Below are 24,084 nucleotides of genomic sequence, written 5' to 3' on the forward strand. Positions count from 1 at the left end.
TTTCCATGAACAGAATTTTTATTTTAATGGAGAGAAAATACTTGCTTTTGTATTTAAAAAGTTATTTTCTACATTTAAAAGTAAAATATTTTTTCATTTACGAGACATTTTTTATTGGATTTACAATCAACTCAACACACAGTGTGGAATATAAAATATTTATATATTCCATTTTTATATATATATATATATAGAAAAAAAAATGGAATTTAGAATTTTCTTTTTATTTTCTCCCTGTGTAATATTTGTTTCCATTGATATTTATACATATTTTATAATTAAGGTTGTATCAATTTGCAAATCCGTTTCTTCGTGAAACACAGGTACATATCGGTTTTCAAAGCTTTTAATCGAAGCTCGATTTTCATTAAAGCACGTGCACGAACATTAATGGACCCACAGAATGCGAAAATCAAAAAGCTATTAGCTAATAAAATTCAGTATAGCTATCATATATGCGTTGTATCTAAACTATGCATTCACTCATATATCAATATTTGCGCCCTATTGGAAATCGAACGTAAACAAATGACTATTTTATCCAATTAACTGCATCATCCAATTCAAGCGCACATAATCGAATGCCTACACGTTTTGCATACTTTTCATTTTTAAATTAAATTCACGACTCGTTTCTCGTTTTGTTTTTGGCAATTGATTTTTACAATAAATTTTAAATTAAATTGACCCCTTTTTTTGTGTTTATACTTTGAATAGACGAAGTTTGTCGATTTTATCAATTTTATGTTAGTCGCAAATTTTAGAAAGTTTTTTTTTCTTTTATTGTTAAAAAGACAAAATTATGTCTTTCGTCAAATTATGGGTTCAATGATAACATTGAAACGATTCAATTATGTATTTAAAAAAAAAAACTCGAAATTCAATTATTTACAACATCCACTATTTTTAATAAAAAAAATCCACCAATAAAGAATTTAATTGTTTAAAAAGATTTTTATAAAATTCTTCACAGGAATTTAATTATTTTCACAAATAATAACATTTTTCATGCGAATTCAATTACTTAAAAAAATTGGAATAAGATTCTCCGCAAAGATTCAATTATTTTTCATAAATAATATAATTCTTGACAAGAATTCAATTGTTTTCATAAATAATAAAATTCTTAGCAAAAATTCAATTATTTTATATAAATAATAAAATTCTTTGTAAAAATTCAATTAATTCCATAAATAAAAAATTTTTCACGAAAATTCAATTACTTCAAAAAATTTAAATAAGATTCTCCACAAAAATCCAATTACTTCTATAAATTTTAATAAAATTCTTAACCAGAATTTAGTTATTTTCATAAATAAAAAATTTTTTACGAGAATTCAATTATTTAAAAAATTTGAATAAGGTTCTCCATAATAATTCAATTATTTTTCATAAATAATACAATTCTTTGAAAGAATTGAATTATTTTTATAAATTTTAATAAAATTCTTGACAAGAATTCAATTATTTTTATAAATAATAAAATTCTTTGGAAAAATTAAATTATTTTTATAAATTTTAATAAAATTCTTGACAAGAATTCAGTTATTTTCATGAATAATAACATTCTTGACAAGAATTCAATTATTGTTATAAATTTTAATAAAATTCATGACAAGAATTCAATTATTTTCAATAATAATAAAATTCTTCTCAGGAATTCATTTATTTTTAAATATTGTAATAAATTTTTTAGCAAGAATTCAATTATTTAACAAAAATTGAATAAAGTTCTTCTCAGGTATTAAATTATTTTTATAATTAATAAAATTTTTACCGATATTCAATAGTTTAATATAACTTAATATAATTTTAATAAAATTTTTCGTAAAAATTCAATTGTTTTCATAAATAATACAATTTTTCTTAGGAATTCAATTATTTTAAAATTATTATTAGTAGGTAATTTTAATTCAGTTCCTCGAATAATGTAAATATTCTTAAAATTTTTGTGAAAATTCGTCGAAAAAAGTTAATTATTTAAAAATTTGTTGATAAAATTCTTTATGAGAAATTAATTTTCTTTTACAAATATTAAAAATTTGTCACGAAAAATAAAAAATTCAATGATTTAAAACAATTTTAATAAAATTCTTCGTAAAAATTCAATTATTTTTAGAAATTTTAATATTTTTCCCTGGAAGAATTTAATAATTTTCATAAATAATAAAATTCTTCTCAGGCATTTAGATAATTTACAAATAAAGATAAATCTTTTTAGGAATTGAATTATTTTTAAAAATTTTAATAAAATTCTTCCCAAGAATTCAATTATTTTCATAAATAATAAAATTCTTCTTATAAATTCAATTATTTTCATAATTAATGAAATTCTTCTTAGGAATTCAATTATTTTCAAAAACTTTAATAAATTTCTTCCCAAGAATTCAATTATTTTTTTAAACAATAAAATTCTTGACAGGAATTTAATTATTTTTAGAAATTTTAATAAATTTCTTCCCAAGAATTGAATTGAATTCTTCTAGAATTTTTTTTTATAAAAATTGATTTTAAAATTGAAGTTTATAAAAAATTTTAGATAATAATGAAATATTAGAAGCTTTGTAGTGTAAATTTCTAGAAAAAAATTAAATTTCAAATATTTTTGTTTTTTATTTTCCAATTTTATTTTTCCTGAGTTCCCTGCGATTTCTCCAACCTCTGAGTCAACCGAGCAGTTTGAAAAATAATATTCCAAACAGGAAGTCATAAAAATTAAAAAGTTCTCAATGCAATGCGAATTAAAAGTAAAAAGAAAAAAAAATAGAAATACTCACCGACAAAAACGGCAGTGCTGTTATGTTGAGGGTTATAGGGACACAAGCCAAGACCATCCATGTCCTTTTCACTTACATAAACGCCATTCTGTAACAAAAAGAAGAAGAAAATGCGTTTACTTCTTGCGGTTCTCTCTCCTATGTAATAAATTGAACATTTCTTCACGAGAATTTACTTCATCTTGAAATTAACATTTGCGTGTGAATAGAAAATGGGAAAATATAATATTAAAAAGAATGGAAAGTGCAAAAAGAAAAAAAAAAGAAAAAAAACACAACACGGTAAGGTACTCTCTCTCTCTCTCTCTCTCTCTCTCTCTCTTAAAGTTATAACAATTTGTAATGTTTCAAGTTAGGAAGCGTGAAGATTTTAGTGCCTCTAATTTTAAATACTAAAAAGGTTTCGTCGTAAAAAGAACTCTTTGCGTTTAATGCGAATGCTTTAAGATTTAATAAGTTCAATCTTTGGAAAGTTTTCACTGGGGAACTTTTAAACTTAAGAATTCCAAGTAAAGGTGCATCTAATTTAGAACCGGTCAAACTTACTTCAAACATTATCTGTCTGAATTCAAAATTTTGTCAGCTACGATAATTTTCAATTCAAAAGTTTATAATCACAGTGCGCGCAGAGTTTAAAGTTTATTTAATTTAGAAACTTGGTAATTTAAGTCTAAAAACGATTTCAACGCTTTTGGAAAATATAATTAAAATTTAAATATAGAAACGAAAGAGATTCATTATTACAATATATATTAATAAAAGTTGTCTTTGTTTTTGTCTTTGTCTTTTTTTCTCCCAATTTGAAATATTGTTTTCATGAATATTTCTTGTTAACTTTCAGTTAACTAACAATTTTCTGCTATAGATCGGAATTTTCGCTGAATGGACGCAGGTATTTTGTTTTTATGATTGCAAATATACAGTTGTCTGTTATAAACAATTCATTTTGCCTCTATTACTGCGGAATTGTTATCGTAATGTCACTCCGGTAGGCAATTAACAGAAGTATTCACATGAAAAAGCATAAACCGTTTCAGTCAAGTCATTAAAAGCATAGTTTTCAAACAGATTTGATTTTTCTCTACTTGAAACTCGCTTCAGGTGTGTCTCAATATCGTAAACTGGAAATTTCCTCGAATATCTAACGTTACTCGCAGGATGGTTGTGCGAATTCTCTTATTGATAAAAATGCTACTCCAAAACCTTTTGGTATTTCAAGAATTGTCTATTACCTTTATACAATAAAGTTTTACTGAAAATACCATAAAGACATTGTATCCTTTTTAACATTTATATAAGGCAAAGAAAAATCCCAAGTATTTTTGTTATTTGCGGGGTGAAAAACATTGCTTGTTTTAAAGAATATACTTAAACATCGATATCTTGAGGAAAAATCGAAAAAAAATTATTTCATTTTATAATAATTAATAATAATTTCATATTCAAAATTAAAAAAACTTCTTTTATTAAGTAAAATAATTAATTATTCTTGCTTATTATTTTCAAAAATTTTCTCAGGAATTCAATTATTTTCATAAATAATTACATTCTTTGGAAGAATTCAATTATTTTTAAAAATAATAAAATTTTTCATGAGAATTCAATTTTTCTTATAAATTTTAATAAAATTCTTTGCAGAAATTCAATTATTTTCATAAATAATAAAACTATTGACAAGAATTCAATTATTTTCCTAAATAATAAAATTTTTAACAAGAATTCAATTATTTAGAAAAATTGAAAAAAATTCTTCTCAATAATTCAATTATTTTCAAAATAATCAAACTTTTATCAAGAATTCAATTATTAAAAAAAAAATTGAATAAAATGTTTCGCAAGAATTCAATTGTCATAAATAATAACATTCCGTTCAGGAATTTATTTACTTTTATGAAACAATAAATTCAATTATTTTTTTAAATAAAAAAAAATTCTTTAAAAAAATTCAATATTATTTTCAAATGGAATAAAATTTGTCTCAGAAATTCAATTAATTTTATAAATTGAATAAAATTCATCGCAAAAATTCAATTGTTTTCATAAATAATAAAATCCTTTGCAAAAATTCAATTATTTTTATAAAACAATGAAAATTCTTTTAAAAAAGTCAATTATTTTGTACTATTTTAATAAAATTTTACAAAAGAATTCAATTGTTTCCATAAATAATAAAAATTCTTTGCAGAAATACAATTATTTTTATGAAACAATGAAAATTCTTTGCGTAGGAATTAAATTATTTTTGATAAATAATAAAATTCTTTGAAACAATTAAATTATTTTTATAAATAATAAAAATTATTTGAAAAAATTCAATTACAAAAAAAAAAAATTGAATAAAATTCTTCGCAAGAATTCAATTTTTTTCACAATTATAATAAAACTTTTATCACGAATTCAATTATTTAAAAAAATTGAATAAAAATAATAAAATTCTTTGTAAAAATTCAATTGTTGTCATAAATAATAAAATTCTTTGCAGAAATTCAATTATTCTTAAAAATAAGAAAAATTCTTGGAAAAAAATATAAATTATTTTCATAAATAATACAATTTTTAACAAGAATTCAATTATTAAAACAAATTGAATAACATTCTTTGTAAAAATTCAATTGTTTACAAAAATAATAAAATTCTTTGTGTGAATTCAATTGTTTTTAAAAATAATAGAGATTCTTTAAAAAAATTTAATTATTTTGTACCTTTTTTAATAAAATTTCACAAAAGAATTCAATTATTTGAAGAAAATGTTGATAAATTCTTCGCAAATTTTGAAATTATTTTTATAAATAATAAAATTTTTAATGAAATTCAATTATTTAAAATACAATTTTCATAATTTTTTTCGGGAAAAATCAAATATGTTTTTAAAACATTTCAATATAATTCTTCGCAAGAATTAAATTATTTGCACAAATAATACAATTTCTAATAAGAAGTAAATTATTAAAAAAAATGGAATAAAATTCTTCGCAAGAATTGAATTGTTTACATAAATAATAAGATTCTTTGCAGGAATTCAATAATTTTTATAAATAATAAAAATTCTTTGAAAAAATTCAATTATTTTCATAAATAATAATTTTTAACAAGGATTCAATTATTTAAAAGAATTGAATAAAATTCTTCGCAAGAATTCAATTGTTTATATTAATAATAAAATTCTTTGCAGGAATTCAATTATTTTTAAAAATAATAAAAAGTCTTTGAAAAAATTCAATTATTTTCTACTATTTTAATAAAATTTTACAAAAGAATTCAATTATTTTCTAGTATTGTAATATAAATAAAAGTTAAGAAACAAAGAAGTTTAAGTAATTTATCTATAAAAAGATATAGCTACTTGAAATATAAAAAAGTAGGATCTATTAATTTTACGATATTTCATTTTTATGATTAAATATTTAGAGACGATGTTTTAAATTGGAAATTTTTTAACGACTTTAAAGTTGAGTTTCTTTTATGTGTTTAGTTAACTATCTCTTTCTACACAATTTCATCAGTTTTAGCTCAGGATCGCCAATTATATTTTGCAGAGAAATTATATTTACATAAATATTTCAATTTTATATGAAAATTGCAGTTCTTTATCCGTGATAGTTACAAAAGCCAAAAATCATTAACAAACTTCATAATTTAATTTATTTAATCTTTAATGAATATTGTAGATTCTTTTATAAAAATTCATCTTATTTACGATTTGTAAATGCAAAAATTTTTACTTTAAATTACTTAATAAAAAAAAATGTTGTTTAAATCTAACGGTAAAATATTTTTATAGACTTGAAATCGAAACCACAAATGTTATGTAAAATTTCTTTTTATATGGACAAAAACCAAAATGCAGGGAAAATAAAATGTAACTTTCTCTGATAATTTTTTTCTTTTTTTCAAAAAAGACCCATTTTTATATGCGCACATTTTACTTTCTCGTTGCTAGTAAAAAATAAATAGGTTCGGACTTTGAGTGCCACGATAAAAATTTTCGTTTCCTTTCGATAAAAGCTACAGTCTGTTAAAGTTGAACCCCTTTAAAGTGAGAGAAGGGGAAGGGAGGGGGGGAGTGAAATTTTCCAACATTTTCTTTGCGGTTAAATTGCAGTGAACGATTTTGCGCGCAGAAGCGGTAGTTTATTCGCGAATGGAACCCACGGGGAACCACTTATTCAAACTGTCGGTGTACTTGCCACTTCCTTTCCCTTCTTTCATCTCGCTTTGCTTTTTCTACTTTCTCTCTCATTTCACCCTTCTCTGCATCCTACAAACCTTATCTATCTTTACCCCCTTTTTCCCCCTTTTTCCTCTCTTCTCCTTTTTTCCTCTTTTCCCTTTTTTACCCTTTTTTTTACCCTTTTCCCCCCTCTTAAGCCACTTTTATTTCCATTCCGGTTGCTGCATGCTCTATTTGTAGTTCAACCTCTTTCCTATATATATATACAGATCTACTTCTTGACCCTCTGCGAATGAAAAATGTGTTTATATATATATGCATAGGAAAAAATTGAGAGAGAGAGAGAGAGGGAAAAATGGAGATCTTTTCGTATTAGTAAACATTCCATTCAAAAGTTTCATTCTCTTTCGTTCGCTTTTTCTATTGATCTATTCAATTGCATCGAAAAATGGAGCCAAGAATTTCCTTTTGAGTTTCTAGTCATTTTTCTCTGCTTTCAGGTTCTCCTGGAGAATTATTATGAAAAAGACAGTCAACTGGAATGTAATGACGTTATATGGCGAATTCTCTGGCCAATAGCTTTTAATTTTTGTTGTTTCATTTTTGGGCATTTTAACATTTATTGCCAGTCTTCGCACTTGTTAATTATTCAAAAAAAAAGAAAAAGGAAAAAAAGTTCAAAAAAATAGCCTTAAGACTTAAAAGAAGTAGTTCAATTTTTTTTAAAAATAATTGAACCTGTTCGAGAAATTTAATTAAAATTACATTGAATGTTATTGAATTCCAATATAAAAAAAATGTTTTGTTTATAAAAATAATTTAATTCTTGCGAAGAATTTTATTCAATTGTTTTAAATAATTGAATTCTTCTTAAAAATTGTTATTTATGAAAATAATTGAATTTTTTCAACGAATTTTTATTATTTACAAAAATAATTGAATTCCTACAAAGAATTTTATTATTTATGTAAACAATTGAATTTTTCTTGTTGAATTTTATAAAAATTGTAAAAAATTGTTAAATTTTTTCAAACAATTTTTATTATTTATAAAAATAATTTAATTGCTTTAATGAATTTTATTATTCATGAGAAATAATTGATTTCCTATGCAAAGATTTTTCATTGTTTCATGAAAAATAATTGTATTTCTGCAATGATTTTTTATTATTTATGAAAAAAAATTTAATTCTTTTGTGCAATTTTATTAAAATAGTAGAAAATAATTGAATTTTTTTCAAAGAATTTTCATTGTTTTATAAAAATAATTGTATTTATGATAACATTTAAATTATTGCCAAGAATTTTATTCAACTTGTTTTAATAATTAAATTCTTGTTAAAAATTTTATTATTCATAAAAATAATTTAACTTTTTTAAAGAATTTTTATTATTTTTAATAGCAATTTCATTTCTGCAGAGAATTTTATTATTTATGTCAAGAATTGAATTCATGCGAAGAATTTTATTCAATTCTTTTAAATAATTGAAATCTTGTTAAAAAAATTATTATTTATAAAAATAATTTAATTTATTGTTTCATAAAGATAATTAAATTTCAGCAAAGAATGTTATAATTTATGACAACAATTGAATTCTTGCAAAAAAATTTAATTCAATTTTTTTTAATAATTGAATTCTTGATAAAAGTTTGATTATTTGTGAAAATAATTGAATTCTTGCGAATAATTTTTTTTTCAATTTTTTTTAAATAATTAAATTCTTGTTACAAATTTCATTATTTATGAAAATAATTGAATTTTTTCAAAGAATTTTTATTATTTTCAAAAATAATTGAATTCTTCCAAAGAATGTTATTATTTATAAAAATAATTTAATTCCACCGCAAAGAATTGAAAAGAATTGAATTCTTGCGAAGAATTTTATTCAAAGTTTTTTAATAATTGAAATCTTGTTAAAAATTTTATTTTTTCTGAAAATAATTGAACATTTGAGAAGAAATTTATTAAAATTTTCTTTAAATAATTAATTTCTCTTGTGAAATTTTATTAAAATAGTAAATAATTATTGAATTTTTTCAAAGAATTTTTATTGTTTATAAAAATAATTGAATTCCTGCGCAAAGAATTTAATTTTTGCGAAAAATTTTATTCCATAAGTTGTTTAATAATTGAAATCTTATTGTTAAAAATTTTTGTGATTTGTGAAAATAATTGAATTTCTGTGAAAATTTTATTTTTTCTAAAAATAATTGAATTCTTGCGAAGAATTTTGTTCAATTTTTTTTTAATGTGAATTGAATTTTTGTTAAAAACTTGGTTAAAAATTTGTTTATTTATGAAAATTGTCAAAACCTTAAAAATAAAAACATTCGCAAAAATGACTAATACTTAATTTAAGGTGTGAACAGAATGAACTTTTTATATTTGAATCAGTATTTATTTCACTAATAGATAGTAATTTCCCTTAATTAATTAAATTTAATAATTCAAAAGCAAAAAGTCAGTCACTAATTTCAATAAATACGTTGCTAATACAAATTTAAAAAGAACGACGAAAAGAATACTACGACAATGATAAGAAAAATGCTAAAATACTTTTTTAAAAATGCTAAAAATTTCCTTTAAAATGTGTATTAAAAAAGAAAAATTTAACAAATTTAGAAATTTTTCGAATGAGAATGTAAAATTTGACAAATATTTTAATTAAACCACGTCAGAGGAGGGGGGGGGGGAATAGAAAGAGTATATCTTTTTATGTTTTTTCATAAAACAAGATTGTTAAACGTTTGCCTTTTAGAAACTTTATGAAAAAGAGGAAAATTGCATAAGCTTCGCGCGAAATAGTTTCTTGGCAAGGTGGATGATATGAAAGGTATCACCTTCGGGAATATTACGGAAAAAGATTGTTGCAAAAGTTTTAGCACACAACGTATTTTCGCAATCTCTTTTTCCCCGTTTGTATTTTAACTGATGGGGGTGTGTGCAGCTATGGACCATTTTCCACTTTGAGGTGTTTTTCTCTCCTCTCCGTTACTTGCATTCTCATAAATACAAGAATACATGTAGACTCTCGCAAAACTATTTATTCCATATAAACTAAACTTAAAAGGGCGATGTAAATATTTCACCCCCGGGTTGAGAAATTAAATTGCAAATAAATCTTCTCTCTAAAGTACTGTCATTTATCTCGAATGAAAAATATTTATCACTTAATCCACAACATTATAGTGATAATATAAATTATTTCCTTGTGTGCTTTTTTTCCTTTTCGTAAAAGTTGTTATTTATTGAAATATTCCACGTTTCGAATTTAAATAAATTTAATTTTGTATTTAGAGAGATGAATTTTTTGAATAAATAATTTGTGTAGCTGGAAAAGAAAAGAAAAGAGAGAAAGAGGGGTGTGTTTTCCTTTGTTCGACAGTAGGAAATAGTTTAAAATGCATTCAATTTGAAACACGAGTGAAAATGGTTTTAACTCTTCTGGCGATGCTCCTTTCTTCGAGTTCTGGAGAACAATTCTCGAAATTAAAGAAGGTACCCTTGTTGCATACGTATTGGTTTTTCGGTATAGAAAACAAGAGACTCAAGGTTCAGCTGACAATGTTCTTCGTTCGAAAAGAACATGGAGGGACGTGCCTGGCAAAGTTCGTCGCACCATAGTCATTTCTTTTATTTTATTTTTTCTTTTTTTTTTCTTTTTTCACCGCGTGTCTCTCTTTCGTCGATCGTAGAGAAAGCCAGGCACGAAGCAATGGAAAATTTTGAGAGTTAGGAAAGGTGGATAAAAGAATTGGAACATCGTCTCCGTCGCTTCGAACACTGGATCACGTACCAACCAAAATCACCTTCCTCACCTGCGCATTTCTTTCTTCTCCACTGACAGTGGACCAACAACTTGGTAAATATCCTTTCGAGATTCCTGCCAATTTCAAAACTATTACTTTTCCTGCACTCTAAATTTCAATTCTTCTCTCACGTTAACTGCGGAAATCAATTAAGAACAGTTTGGAAATTGATTAACATTTTTAATTATTTATAAATTTTGGATTTTATTTCATTTGTGAAATAAAGATAAATTTAATTTTTAAGGAAACGAACAAGTTAGTGGTGAAGAAAAGAAGAATTTTTTCTACTCATTTCAATTTCATTTTCCACTCACTTCCAAAATTTATCAAAATTGTTTATAATATTCTAAAAAATTATAAATAATTTAAGATAAAGACACATGTCCTTAATATATTAACCCACGTGGAAATGAGAGTAAAAGATGACTACACTGTAAAAAAAGGGAGTTAAATTTTAACTCCCCCGGGGGGTCTATAAAAGTCGCACCCATTGGGGAGTTAATGCCAGGGGAGTTAAATAAAGAGAGTTAAAATTTAACACCCAAATGCTAACTCCCCATGGAAAAAATAACTCGCGCGGGTGTTGAATGAAGGGAGTTAGAAATTAACTCTCTTTTGGAGTTGATTTTTAACTCGAAAAATTTCACTCCCAACTCCCGAGTCCGTTAACTCCCTAAATTTTTTACAGTGTAGGTATGGCAAACTTAAATTCTTCAATTGTTCTCGTAAATAATAAAATTTGTCTTTGCAAGAATTCAATTATTTTTATAAATAATAAATTTCTTTGCACAAATTCAATTATTTTTAAAAATAATAAAAAGTCTTTCAATAAATTCAATTATTTCCATAAATAATAATTTTTAACAAGGATTCAATTATTTAAAAGAATTGAATAAAATTATTTGCAAGAATTCAATTGTTTACATAAATAATAAAATTCTCTGCAAGAATTCAATTATTTTTGTAAATAATATATAAATTCTTTTAAAAAATTCAATTATTTTAAAAAATTTCTATAAAATTCTTTGAAAAAATTAAATTATTTTCAAAAATAATAATTTTTAACAAGAATTCAATTATTTAAAAGAATTGAATAATATTCTTCGCAAGAATTCAATTGTTTACATAAATAACAAAATTCTTTGCAGGAATTCAATTATTTTTAAAAATAATAAAATTTTTAACAAGAATTCAATTATTTAAAAAAAAATTGAATAGAATTCTTCCCAAGAATTAAATTATTTTTATGAATAATAAATTTCTTTGCACAAATTCAATTATTTTTAAAAATAATAAAAAGTCTTTCAATAAATTCAATTATTTTCATAAATAATAATCTTTAACAAGAATTTAATTATTTAAAAGAATTGAATAATATTCTTCGCTAGAATTCAATTGTTTATATTAATAATAAAATTATTTGCAGGAATTCAATTATTTTTGTAAATAATATACAAATTCTTTTAAAAAATTCAATTATTTTCATAAATATTAAAATTCTTTGAAAAAATTCAATTATTTTCAAAAATAATAATTTTTAACAAGAATTCAATTATTTAAAAGAATTGAATAAAATTTTTAACAAGAATTCAATTATTTAAAAAAATTGAAAAGAATTCTTCACAAGAATTCAATTATTTTTATAAATAATAAATTTCTTTGTACAAATTCAATTATTTTTATAAATAATAAAAATTCTTTGAAAAAATTCAATTATTTTCAAAAATAATAATTTTTAACAAGAATTCAATTATTTAAAAAAATTGAAAAGAATTCTTCACAAGAATTCAATTATTTTTATAAATAATAAATTTCTTTGTACAAATTCAATTATTTTTATAAATAACAAAATTCTTTGCAGGAATTCAATTATTTTTAAAAATAATAAAATTTTTAACAAGAATTCAATTATTTAAAAAAAAATTGAATAGAATTCTTCCCAAGAATTAAATTATTTTTATGAATAATAAATTTCTTTGCACAAATTCAATTATTTTTAAAAATAATAAAAAGTCTTTCAATAAATTCAATTATTTTCATAAATAATAATCTTTAACAAGAATTTAATTATTTAAAAGAATTGAATAATATTCTTCGCTAGAATTCAATTGTTTATATTAATAATAAAATTATTTGCAGGAATTCAATTATTTTTGTAAATAATATACAAATTCTTTTAAAAAATTCAATTATTTTCATAAATATTAAAATTCTTTGAAAAAATTCAATTATTTTCAAAAATAATAATTTTTAACAAGAATTCAATTATTTAAAAGAATTGAATAAAATTTTTAACAAGAATTCAATTATTTAAAAAAATTGAAAAGAATTCTTCACAAGAATTCAATTATTTTTATAAATAATAAATTTCTTTGTACAAATTCAATTATTTTTATAAATAATAAAAATTCTTTGAAAAAATTCAATTATTTTCAAAAATAATAATTTTTAACAAGAATTCAATTATTTAAAAGAATTGAAAAGAATTCTTCACAAGAATTCAATTATTTTTATAAATAATAAATTTCTTTGTACAAATCCAATTATTTTTATAAATAATAAAAATTCTTTGAAAAAATTCAATTATTTTCATAAATAATAATTTTTAACCAAAATTCAATTATTTAAAAGAATTGAATAAAATTTTTCGCAAGAATTTAATTGTTTACATAAATAATAAAATTCTTTGCAGGAATTCAATTATTCTTGTAAATAATATAAAAATTCTTTGAAAAAAATTCTATGATTTTCTACTATTTTAATAAAATTTCACAAAAGAATTTAATTATTTAAAGAAAATATGGATAAATTCTTCGCAAATGTTAAATTATTTTCATAAATAATCAAATTTTCACTGAAATTCAATTTAAAAAAAAAAAATATTTACAAAGATTTTCAATGTTTAATTTTGCTTTTGCTTTTTATAAAAGTCAATAATTTTTTAATATATTTATAATTTTAAATTTTTCTATTTGAACGTTAAAAACTTGTGGATTATTTGAAATTAAAAAAAAACTGTTATGTTGAAAAAATAATTTTTATTAATGGAAAATACTCTTTTGTTTGAGTATATTTTCTAATAAAAACTGTTTTTTATTTATTTTAATGTCTTGTTTTTAAAGTTTTTTTTCAAGAATATCGCAAATTGAGACAAAAAAGTACAAAAATTTTTGCGTCGCAACAAATTTAATATCTTTTTCTCTCAATTTGATAGACTTTAAAATACAGTGCTATATTCTATTAAAAAATTAATTTCCAGCTTTTTTATCCTTTTTTTCTAATTAGTTCGTCTCTATTAATGAAAATTTAGAAAATAAGTTTGAAAACCCTTTTATTTGGTTTGAATTTTTAATTTGAAATTGATAAAATAAATTTGAAATTAATATTTCGACATTTAATTCAATACTAGATTATTTGAAAATTTTGCTCTATGCACAATTGATTATATAGTTGAAACTTTGAAAGTTAAAACCTTTTGTTTTCATAGTACCAATAGCCTGTTGGCTATTATTACTATTATTTTATTCACAAAAATAAATGCTATTATCATTACCAATATCATCATTGCATTCCAATTTCACGTTTGCTCTATAATTATTTTTATAACCAAAACGTATAGAATATCGATTCTAATAATATTAATAAACACAATTTTAGTTTGAAATAGATAGAGGAAGCGAGCTCGTATACATTAATATATCAAATTAACAATTATTATAATTTTATTTTTAAAAAGTAAATTTTTCATTAATATTTTTTTTTAATTTTTTTAAAAATATTTGTCGTAATATTATTTAAATATTGTTAAAGTAGTTAAAAGACTGAAAAGAAGTATAGTGTAATATTTTTAAAAATAATTAAAACCCGTTGGAGAAATTTTATTAAAATTGCATTGAAATTGAAAGTAATTTAATTTAATTTTTAATGAGTAATTTATTCGACATATCCTTTTGACGATAATTCCAGCAATCAAAATAATTAAATTATTAATTTATTTTTATTTTACTAAATTATTAACTTTATTTTATTTTACTAAATTATTAACTTTATTTTATTTTAATAAATTATTAACTTATTAAATTTTACTAAATTATTAACTTATTTAATCTTACTGAATTATTAACTTTGACTTTTGTTGGTAAAATCTGGATTAAAACAAATAAATGATGCGCACCATCATTATTTAATATACATATTTAGAGAGAATAAAAAAGTCCATAAAAATTGCTCGTAAAGTAGTTTTAATAACTTGAGGACTAAGAAGAAAAGTCGTAAATCGTGAAAAAAAAAATTCCCCGACTATTCAGAATAAGAAAATCAGTTCAACGTCGTTATCGATTTCCGGGACTAATGAACGGTACTGTTTCCTGTTGCAGATATAACTTCCGGGAAATTATATTGACCTGAGTAGGCACACATTGTCTATAAGATATTTCGCAATCTTTGAAGATGAAAGGCGAACGAGAGATTCGCTTGATGAGCTTTTAATATAGCCGCACAATTGTAAAAGAAAAAAGAAAAAAAAATCAAATGAATTATGAATGAAGGGGGAATGAGAGAAAGATTTTTTTTTTCGATTCCGCGCAAGTATATCAGGAAAAATCTAATCTTTCTCCAAACATCATATTCTCGCCCTTTTTCATATAAAAATGTTAAGTACATTTGATCTCTTCGAAAGAAAGTTATATTCTTGAATTTCATATAAAACCGCGGATGTGAGAAATTGAATTTTTTTTTAATAAATGGAATTATTCATATCGAATATAAAAGTAAATTAATTTCAAGTTTCTTTGGGGTATTGTTTCTTTTTTAGCTTCTTCTTTTTTTATTATTCACGCAGATTATTTTATTTGCAGATTTCACTGTTATTTGCCTGCTTTGATTGATAAGATAATTTAAATGTCTTTTGTATATCAAGTATTCAATTCGCAACGATGGGATTTTATTGAAAATTCAGGCACGAGATTCAATTACAAGGAACATCTTTACATTCTTCTTTTGTAATAAGCGGACTAAATAATTAGTTTCTCGGGTTCAAGATTTTCATAAAAGAAAACTTGATAGCTTCCTTCAACTTTCAACAATGTGGTTTTAATAATGACTCTGTTTCAAGAGTACTCGACGTAATTAAAGTATATATGCGAATATAATAATTTATGTAGCATTTTTCTTTAATTTATTCTCTCAATTTTTCGCTATTTTTCATTTTTTCATAATTTTCATAATTAAAATTGTTTTTTGGCATTCTTTTTTCTCAGCTTAGAATTTTAGACAATGTTTCCAAACGAAAGGATAAAAATTATTTTATCCTTTCGTTTGGAAACATTGTCTAAGATTTGGTCTCAGATTGAAAATTTTTTTTTGGGGAAAATTTCCAACTTATATATGATCAGAAAATAATATCTGATCCAAGAAATGTATATATATAAAAAAAGCGAAGAATGAAAACTCGAAACGAGAAAATTCAAAACAATACACTTGAGTGTCCAGGAGATGAAGGAAAAGAGAGTGGCTGTGAATACAAAATTTGTTTACTGGAGAAATAAGAATTGTATAGGAAATATTTTCTCTTCAACAAGAGGATAAAATATCCGCATAAGTCAAGAATAAAAAATTCATTCTCCCTTCATAATAAATTAAATCCATTTCCATTTTGCCACACACATTTGACTATTTTTTTCTTTTTCTTGAATAGATTTCAAATAAATGTGGATAAATAAATAAAATCCATTTCCACTTTGCTACACGTTTAACTATTTTTAAAAAAAAATTTAATCCACAAGTTTTTAACGTTCCAAGAAGATAATTTTGAAATTATAAATATTTTCATAAATTAGTTACTTTTATAAAAAATGCCAAAGCAAAATAAAACATTTAAAATCTTTGTAATTAATTCTTTTTTAGTATATTAGTCTTAATGTTATTTATATATTATTAAAGTTGTTTAACGACTGAAAAAGAAGTAGTTTAATATTTTTAAAAATAATTAAAACCCGTAAGAGAAATTTTATTAAAATTGTGCATTGAAAGTAATTGAATTTTTAAGAAAACAACTTTTTCGTTTATAAAAATAATTTAATTCTTTTCAAGAGTTTTACAGTTCATAAAAATAATTAAATTTCTTAAATGAATTTTATTTTTTAGAAAAATACTTGAATTCCAAAAAGAATTGAACACAATTAAATTCTTGCGAAGAATTTTACTCAATTTTTTTTTAATAATTGAATTCATGATAAAAATTTTATTATTTTTGAAAATAATTGAATTCTTGAGAGGAATTTTATAAAAAAAATTTTTTTAAATATTTGATTTTCTCTAAAAAAATTTATGAAAATTGTATTTTAAATAATTGAATTTCTGTGAAAATTTTATTTATGAAAATAATTGAATTTTTTCAAAGAATTATTATTATTATTTATAAAATTAATTGAATTCCAGCAAAGAATTTTATTATTTATGTAAACAATATGTTTATTATGAAGAAATTTATTCAATTTTTTTTAATAATTGAATTCTTGTTAAAAATTGTTATTTATGAAAATAATTGAATTTTTTCAAAGAATTTTTATTATTTTTAAAAATTATTGAATTCCTGCAAAGAATTTTATTATTTATGTCAACAATTTAATTTCAAAGAATTTTTATTATTTTTAAAAATTATTGAATTCCTGCAAAGAATCTTATTATTTATGAAATCAATTGAATTCTTGCGAAGAATTTTATTTAATTTTTTTAAATAATTGAATTCTTGTTAATTCTTGTTATTGTTTCATAAAAATAAAGGTAATTGAATTCCTGAGATGAATTTTTATTATTTATGAAAATAATTGAATGTTTATACAGAAAACTTTGTCAATTTTTTTTAAAGTGAATACTTTTGTGAAATTTTATTAAAATAGTAGGAAGTAGATCAATTATTTCGATGAATTTTTATTCTTTTATAAAAATAATTGAATTTTTGCAAAGAATTTTATTAGTTTTAAAAGCAATTGAATTTTTTCAAAGAATTTCTATTATTTATATAAATAATTGAATTCCTGTGAAAAAAATTTTTATTATTTTACAAAAACAATTGATTTGCGGCAAAGAATTTTATTAATTATGAAAACATTTTAATTCTTGCTATGACTTTTGTTCAATTTTTACTAATAATTGAATTCTCGTAAAATATTTCATTATTTTTGAAAATAATTGAATTCTTGAGAAGGATTTTATTAAATTTTTTTAAATAACTGAATTCTTGTTAAAAATTTTAATATTTTTGAAAATAATTGAATTTTTTCAAAGAATTTTTATTATATATAATTATATATAAAAATAATTGAATTCCAGCAAATAAATTTATTATTTGTGTAAACAATTGAATTCTTGCGAAGAATTTTATTCAATTCTTTTAAATAATTGAATCCTTGTTAAAAATTATTATTTATGAGAGTAATTGAATTTTTATTAATATATAAAAATAATTGAATTCCTGTAAAGATTTTTAATATTTATGAAAATAATTGAATTTTTTCAAAGTATTTTTATTTTTTTATAAAAATAATTGAATTTGTGCTAAGAATTTTATTATTTATGACAAGAATTGAATTCTTGCGAAGAATTTTATTCAATTTTTGTTAAAAATGTTATTATTTATGAAAACAATTGATTTTTTTTCAAGGAATTTTAATTATTTATAAAAATAATTGAATCCCTGCGCAAAGAATTTTTATTTTTTCAAAAAAATAATTGAATTTTTGAGAAGAATTTTATAAAAATTGTTTAAAATATTTAATTTAAAAAAAAAAAAAATTTATGAAAATTGAATTTAAATAATTGATATTTTTCGTGGAATTTTATTAAGAATAGTTATGCTAGTGTTGAAATAAGTATTTATACTTTTCCAAAAGTTGTAAAAATTAATTCCACTATTAACACAGTGATTTCCAAAAAAATAATATTTAATTAGATAAGATATCTATCAAGTATGTTTATAAACTATATCACTGCGATAAAAATAGGGTAAACATTTTGTGGAATATATTTAGCTGACTGCAAGATAATTACCGGAACTGGGTCTTTAACTAAACAATACATCTTCCTGGTACTGACCTGGATTTCACAAGGGCATAGAGACAGAATATACGGCAAAGGGAGAGATAAGATAGCGGCAAAGTCGACAGAAATTAGTATCAAACTGCTCGAAAGAGTTCTCGATAATCGGACCTCATATTAGTCTTTAAATGAATGTCGAAAGCTTTAGACTATACGCAATTTTAAAACTTTTCTCATTTTACCTCCGCAATCATTATACGAATATAAAAATCAGTTTCATAAGTAAAAAACTAGAAAAGAATTTGTAAAAAAGCCCTAAAACTTCACAATTGATGACAGAATATTTATTAAACAATTTTCCCAAAAATTTTTAATTTTCTAGTAAACTTTTAGAAAAAAAAAAATTATACAATAGTTGGTAATATTCATTCTTATAATACAAATAAAAGTTTTACCATCATGAACCTCTTCACAAATGAGGAGTTTTTACGCGTCTGACATAAAACCGACTTTTCCACTTGCCTCGCATATAATTTGCCTGCACTTTCAAAATTTACTTTCATTTTCTATTTTTGTAGAGAAAAATACCAACTTATCTTACACTCCATATTTAAAAATATTACTTTTCTTTTCCTCTATGGAAATATTTTTCCTCTCTTTTTCTAATATTGAAACATTATGCATTTATGTTTATTTTACATATAATATTCTTTTATATGATCGATAAATTAAATAAAAATTTTTTTGTGAAAATAAATTTTCTTCGTATTCTGTTACATTCGAGTAAAATAAATTGTTGTTTTATTCTATATTGTGATTCTTCAGCGAAATGTTTGTTTTGTGTGAAAGCACCCTTATTACATTTGGAGACAGTATATTCTCCTTTTTCCGAATGAGAAAAGTAAACTCCTGGATTTTCTCTTACCTATAAAACAACTTTGAATATAGAAATAGTGACGTGATAAATTTTTATTGTAAATATTCTTTAAAACGACGTAAAACAAAAGATTTATTCACAGATAATAAAAAAGAAACTTTTTCCCTTATATAGAGAAAATTTATTTGTTCAAAGTAATTTATTTATTTAAAATAATTTATTTAAAGTAATTTACTTATTTAAAGCAATTTTTTCAAATGTTTAAAAATTTCAAATAAATTTTTCACAATTATATTTAAATAATAAAAATAAATTTTTAAATATTTATTTGAAGAATACTAATTTTTTCAGCAAATATAAATAATTGATTGTAAAATGTAAAATATTCGTTGTGTAAAATTGATTAAAGTGGTTTTGTTATTTGAGAGATATTGAGGTGCGTAATTTCCTCTCTGGTGAATTTTGTGATGAAAGGTTTCTTGACAAGTTTGGTGAGCAATTCAACGTAGTTTATAGACAATTTACATTTTCCATGCGATCCAACAGGAATACTTTAGTGTGCAAAACTTGTTTTCTTTTTTATTTGTTTAGCCGACACTTTAAGACAATAAAACTTTAGGTGCTTTGTTTATGCAAATTCAGCTACCAGGGAGTTAAGACGTTTAAGGTGACGAGTCAGAATGATTCGCGTCTAACAAAATAACAAACTTGTATAAGCCAAACGTTTCAGATTGACAATGAATTCATTACAACCCGGATTTAATTAGCCATTTATTAAGCCGACATCTCTTTAAATTTTCCACAAATATGCAAATTAAAACGATAATTTTCTTCTAATTGAATAAATTCTGTTTTTAATCATTTTACATTAATTTTAATTAATTTTCAATTCATTTTAATTTAATAAATTACAAGTGATATACCTTTCAAAAATTTTAATAAAATTCTTAGAAACAATTCAACAAATTTTATTAAAATTCTTTGAAAAAATTCAATTATTAAACAAAAATTGAATAAAATTCTTCGCAAAAATTCAATTATTTTTATAAATAATAAAATTCTTTGCAGAAATTCAATTATTTTTATAAATAATAAAAAAACTTTAAAAAATTCAATTATTTTCATAAATAATACAATTTTTAACGAGAATTGAATTATTAAACAAAAATTGAATAAAATTCTTCGCAAGAATTCAATTATTTTTATAAATAATAAAATTCTTTGCAAAAATTCAATTATTTTTATAAATAATAAAAAAACTTTAAAAAATTCAATTATTTTCATAAATAATACAATTTTTAACGAGAATTTAATTATTAAACAAAAATTGAATAAAATTTTTTGCAAGGATTCAATTATTTTTTAAAATAATAAAATTCTTTGGAGGAATTCAATTATTTTTATAAATAATAAAAATTCTTTGAAAAAATTCAATTATTTTCATAAATAGTAAAATTTTCAACAAGAAGTCAATTGTTTACATAAATAATAAAATTCTTTGCGAGAATTCAATTATTTTTAGAAATAATAAAATTCTTTGAAAAAATTCAATTACTTTTATAAATAATATAAAATTCTTATTGCAGGAATTCAATTTTTTTATAAACAATAAAAATTCTTTCAAAAAATACAATTATTTTCATAAATAATACAATTTTTAACAAGAATTGAATTATTAAACAAAAATTGAATAAAATTCTTGGTAACAATTATTATTATACAATTATTTTTTAAAATAATACAATTCTTTGAAGGAATTCAATTATGTTTAAGTATAAATAATAAAATTCTTCGCAGGAATTCAATTATTTTTATAAAATAATAGAAATTCTTTGAAAAAATTCAATTATTTTCATAAATAATAAAATCTTTAACAAGAATTCAATTATCATAGAAAAATTGAATAAAATTCTTCTTAAGAATTCAATTATGTTTATAAATAATAAAATTTTTCGCAGGAATTCAATTATTTTTATAAAATAATAGAAATTCTTTGAAAAAATTCAATTATTTTCATAAATAATAAAATCTTTAACAAGAATTCAATTATCATAGAAAAATTGAATAAAATTCTTCTTAAGAATTCAATTATTTTTATAAATAATAAAATTCTTCGCAGGAATAAAAAATTTTACAAAAGAATTCATAATAAAATTTTTAACGACAATTCAATTATTGAAAAATTATTGAATAACTTTCTTCGTAAAATTCAATTGTTTTCATAAATAATAAAATTCTTTGAAAATATTAAATTATTTTCATAAATAATAACATTTTAACAAGAATTCAATTATTTATAAAATTGAATAATATTCTGTACAAGAATTAAAATGTTTACATAAACAATAAAATTCTTTGCAAGAATTCAATTATTAAAAAAAATTGAATAAAATTCTTTGCAAGAATTCAATTTTGTTTTCAATACTTTCCTGGAATTCAATTATTTTTTATAAATAATAAAATTCTTCTCAGCAATTAAATAATTTTTTAAAATTATAATAAAATTCGTTGCAAGCAAGTGAAATATTGAAAAAAGTTTTCAGCTTTCCTATCTTTTTTCATTTTTTGTAAATCGTAATTTTTTTTCATTAAATAAATCAAGAAATTTTGTTATCTCGGGGATAATTTTCTGCTCATAAAAATAATGTATCTAATACGAAATTTTAAAAGGTCGGAGGTCCATTAGTCCCTAGGAGCGCCCATTTTCATGATTTAGAGAACTTCTGGGGCCGATAAGATTCGGTGCCCGCGGTAATTTAAACTTCTATTCTTAACCAAATGTTTCTATAAATCCACACGAGGTTTAAATTTCTATTTTTAAAAATGTCACACCCATATAATGAAACATACTTTTTCTCGAATAGAAAAAAAAAGAAAGAAAGAATCAAAAATCGTATTTTTCTTTTCGAATGCAGGTAAAGTGCCTCTCGCATATTGGCGCTCGATTGATAAGAAACCATTGAATTTCAGTGAAATTGGAACCCCCCTCCCCTTCCCTCCTCCTCCACCCCTATATAAGTATCGGCCCACTGGACACGAGAAAAATGAAACTTTTCAGATCTGACGATGTCGAATTTCCCGAGTCCCAATGAGAAATGTCTAAATTTTTCCGCAGAAACTTTTCGTTCGTGTCTTTGATAAAAGGGTTGTTCGGAGAGAGAAAAACTTTTTCAAAAAAAAAAAAAAAAAAAAAAAAACTGCTATTGAAAGTAGATTTTATGACAAATGAAAAATATCCTTGGATTTAATATATGAAAAAACGTATTTGAAAAAATATCGCATTTCAATTTTTATTCCTTTTAATATTATAACTTCATTAATACTGGAACCGTGTTTAATCGTAAAAATATAATGCACTTCCTGGTAATTACTTATCCCATTAACGCCCAGACGGACGAAAAATTTCAATTGACTTTGAGGACCTGGTTTATTACAACAATGGATACAAAAAAATTGACACATAATATTTTTAACGTAAAATTTACTCCTCTTTCAGATTCTGATGTTAAAATTTGTTTACAACAAATTGTTTAAAAGTTATAAACAATTTTTTCCAAAAAAACACGATTTTTGGAGAAAAAAATTTCTCTTCAGACGTATTTTCACCGGAATAATGCAAATGGATGCTCTCAAAAGATCAAAATATCGCGTCCATGGACCCTCAGCTACAAAACCCTAAAGATGCCAATTTTTTTTTTCAAAATGGCGGACGACAATATGGCGGCAAAAACTAAAAAAATGGCTCACATATGAAACATAGTGCTCTAACTTTTTTGAATCACCGAAATCGACTGAAACTCGATACTCGGGGGTTCTTGGGGTCGCTGATTACGAATATGATGTTATTTTTCCAAAATTCAAAATGGCGGATCCAATATGGCGGACAATTTTTTAAAAATGACTCTATATTGCTTGAAATTTGTTACTCGGGGGTTCTTGGGGTCGCTGATTACGAATATGATGTTATTTTTCCAAAATTCAAAATGGCGGATCCAATATGGCGGACAATTTTTTAAAAATGACTCTATATTGCTTGAAATTTGTTACTCGGGGGTTCTTGGGGTCGCTGATTACGAATATGATGTTATTTTTCCAAAATTCAAAATGGCGGATCCAATATGGCGGGCAACTTTATTAAAAATGGCTCTATATTGCTTGAAATTTGTTACTCGGGGGTTCTTGGGGTCGCTGATTACGAATATGATGTTATTTTTCCAAAATTCAAAATGGCGGATCCAATATGGTGGGCAACTTTATTAAAAATGGCTCTATATTGCTTGAAATTTGTTACTCGGGGGTTTTTGGGGTCGCTGATTACGAATATGATGTTATTCTTCCAAGATTCAAAATGGCGGATTCAATATGGCGGACGAGTTTTGTAAAAGTGACTTCATATTGCTTAAATTTTATGG

The 24,084-nt window shown here is 22.3% G+C and overlaps 1 protein-coding gene across 4 annotated transcripts in view; it reads right to left on the reverse strand.

The window, feature by feature from the left end:
• LOC122508952 (semaphorin-1A-like) overlaps nt 1-24,084 on the reverse strand; it is a 440,531-nt gene that overhangs the window by 32,919 nt on the left and 383,528 nt on the right. For all 4 annotated transcript variants that reach the window (XM_043622643.1, XM_043622640.1, XM_043622642.1 and 1 more), the window contains exon 6: nt 2,778-2,865. In XM_043622643.1, coding sequence (XP_043478578.1) covers nt 2,778-2,865 — 88 coding nt within the window. The remainder of the gene's footprint in view (nt 1-2,777; nt 2,866-24,084) is intronic.

The sequence above is a fragment of the Leptopilina heterotoma genome, unplaced genomic scaffold (genome assembly GCF_015476425.1).
Source record: "Leptopilina heterotoma isolate Lh14 unplaced genomic scaffold, ASM1547642v1 Lhet_59, whole genome shotgun sequence".
Taxonomy (NCBI): domain Eukaryota; kingdom Metazoa; phylum Arthropoda; class Insecta; order Hymenoptera; family Figitidae; genus Leptopilina; species Leptopilina heterotoma.